At 72.7% G+C, this 2,643-nt stretch overlaps 1 protein-coding gene across 1 annotated transcript in view; it reads right to left on the bottom strand.

Annotated features, from left to right (window-relative positions):
• Nucleotides 1–77: 77 nt before the first annotated feature.
• Nucleotides 78–2,643, bottom strand: part of NEIL2 (nei endonuclease VIII-like 2 (E. coli)) — a 5,303-nt gene continuing 2,737 nt past the window's right edge. The window contains exons 3-5 of the mRNA XM_004682546.1: nucleotides 2,367–2,563; nucleotides 718–1,056; nucleotides 78–262 (exon numbers count right to left, since the gene is read on the bottom strand). Of these exons, the coding sequence (XP_004682603.1) occupies nucleotides 78–262; nucleotides 718–1,056; nucleotides 2,367–2,563 (721 nt within the window). The remainder of the gene's footprint in view (nucleotides 263–717; nucleotides 1,057–2,366; nucleotides 2,564–2,643) is intronic.

The following is a 2,643-nucleotide window of genomic DNA, read 5'->3' as shown; positions in this document are numbered from 1 at the left end:
GGGCGCGGGCAGGTCAGGCACGCCAGGGAAGGGCCAAAGCTGCCCCAGCTGGGAGCGCGGGGGCCAGCCTAAGCAGGTCAAGGCTGCCCGGGCCTGTCCAGGCTCCGCCTCCCGTTCCCGAAGGTGGCAGGCAGGCCACCCACGATGCCCTGAAGAAAACTCTTGACCTGGTTCAAGGCGCTGACCAGGTCACAGGAGTCGCTGGTGCGGCCGCTCTGACCACGAAGGTCAACCTCGCACAGGCCCCCTGCCCCAACGCCACCTGGACCCCCAGATCACAGCGAACTCCCCACGGCCGCCCCTTGGCTGAGGCCTCCCCACCTGCCTGCCCTGGGTCGCCGCTGACCCTGCTTTACACTGCAGCTTGCCGCCCGCTCTGCCGGCTCCGTGTTGACCAGTCACGGAACACACCACCGGGACGCTCTCCCAAAGCCCCCCGTCCGAGCAGGCGGTCAGCTCTGGCCCCTGGGAAGCGCGCTGGCCTCTGACCAGCCCTCCGTGTCAGCACGGACCCTCGCGGCAAGCCTGGGCACCGCTGGCCAGCGGGGCTCCGCTCACGGCCCACCGTCGGCTGGGAGGACCCTCCCGCGCTAGGTCATTAACCAAGCGAGAGAACAGGCTGCAGAATCTCCACGTTTATCAGCGGACTGACACCCCGGAACCCTGACCCCACCCCCACCTCCGACACCCCTGCTCACACCCCCTGCCCCCCGGCACCACGGACCCCCGGGGCCGGGGGTGGTGCGGGGGGCCCGAGGGCCTCGGGCTGCTGGGCGGGCACGTGGGGCTGGCACTGGGGGCACCACCAGGTCAGCCTCTGGAGGCCCCCGGGCGGCCCGAAGGCCCCCTTGCAGACCCGGTGCCCCCCGGGGCACTGCTCTTTCTGGTAGACCTGCGTGGGCTGCCTCCGGCCCTGGCACTTGCCCTGCAGCCAGTCGGCGCTGAAGCGCAGCACGTGGTCCAGCAGCGCCTGGCGCTGCAGAGGCTGGAGGAGCGAGCCCAGGGCAAGAGGGTGGACGCCAGCCCTGTACAGGGCCTCGTTCTTAATGATGTTCCCTGGAAGAGAGCAAGGTGCAGCGGTCAGCCGGAGGCGCAGGCCTGAGGGCAGCGGGGCGTGGGCAGCTGGGCCCAGCAAGGCGGGGGCCCAAACCACCATGGTTTGGCAACGCTCGTCGAGACTCGGGCTGGCGTTCGCCACGCAGAGGTCAGCCAAATGGACTCTGACAGCTGAGCGTCGCCCCGAGCCCCGGGTCACCCCAATCTGCGCTGCACGGCTCCGGCGGCGCTGAGCTGACTCGGGCTGGCGTGGGCCTGGTTTCCACGAGCAGGAAATGAGAATCCACACGCCTGCGGCGGAGGCCGAGAGGGCCCAGGGCCTGGCGGACCCCGGCAGAAGGCGCGAGCCTACGCTGGGCGGGGAAGGACGCGTCCACCCCCGCCCCACTCTGTAGGAGGCCAGCCCAGACCCTCCTGGCTGAGCCACCATGCTCTCCGGCCACAGTGATGGGAGCCTCTTCCAGGCCTTCTCGTGCCCACGGAGCTGCAGCGAGCACAGGCACGCGGGGCACAGGACAGGTCCAGGGCCAGGCGCGGGCGCGGAGCAGAAGCCCCTGCTCACTGCCCTGCTCTCTGGAGGTGCGAGCAGCACCCCCTGTCGGACACGCTCTGGCCAAGGGAGGACCATGGAGGGGGAGCTGCCAGGGGCGGGGGAGGGGGCGGCCGCTGGAGCCCCAGAGCCGCCTGCCGTCACCGTCACTGCGCAGCGGGGGCTGCCCAGGGCACAGGCCTGACCGTGCGCACCTCTGGCTCCAGGGCCGACTCCCAGGCCCACAGAGAAGTGCAGGCGCCATCCGAGCCTCCGCCCGTCCCGCGGGGCGAGCCTGCCGGCCGCCACAAGGCAGCACCGCCTGGAATGGGGTGACTCCTCTGGCCCAGATGGGGCACGGGGCCGGGCCGGGCACCGGCAGGTGGCTCCTGGGCCCTGGGTGCACGGGGCTCCAGGGCAGACTGAGCGGGGCCTGAGTGCAGGCTTTGGGGCCCAGGAGAGGCCCCGTGGCCCTGCCCCAGGGGAGCCGCAGCTCCACGCGGCCGGCCGGCAGGGAAGGGGTGAGTGCCGCCGGGCAGCGCAGTGGGGCTTGTGTTCCCCTCAGTTTACAAAGGCGGTGGAAGCCGAAGGGCGCGAGGCCCCCAGGAGGCCCCCCAGCCGTGGGGGCCCCCTCAGAGAGGTGGGGAGGCAGGCGGCTGTGGGAAGGCCGGCCCACCGGCTGCTGCCTCCCTGCTCCCGCACCGAGGGCCGGGCCGGGGCGCCGCCCTGCCGCACGCCGGGTGCCGCTTCCTCTCGCCCGCCGCGAGCCCGCCGCACCCACCTGCGCCCGCGAAGTGCCTCTGGTCCAACAGCGTGTGGCAGACGGGCCGCGCCTGGCCCAGCGCCGCCAGGGCCCGTCCTCGGTGGAAGTCCGCGGACAGGATGTCGGCGCAGGGGCGGGCCAGCGGGGCGCCGCACCAGCACAGCCGGCAGTTATAGAACGCCAGGAAGCCGCCACCCCCAAGGTGCAGGACCAGCCTGGGGACAGAGGGGACCTGAGGACACGGACCCCAGCCCGGGTCGGGTGGGCCGGCACCGTCCGGTCAGCGGAGCCCGCG

Source organism: Condylura cristata, unplaced genomic scaffold (assembly GCF_000260355.1).
Source record: "Condylura cristata isolate star-nosed mole 26May11 unplaced genomic scaffold, ConCri1.0 scaffold00014, whole genome shotgun sequence".
NCBI lineage: Eukaryota > Metazoa > Chordata > Mammalia > Eulipotyphla > Talpidae > Condylura > Condylura cristata.
The sequence above is the reverse complement of the archived record's forward strand: the minus strand, read 5'-3'. Positions and strand labels throughout refer to the sequence as shown.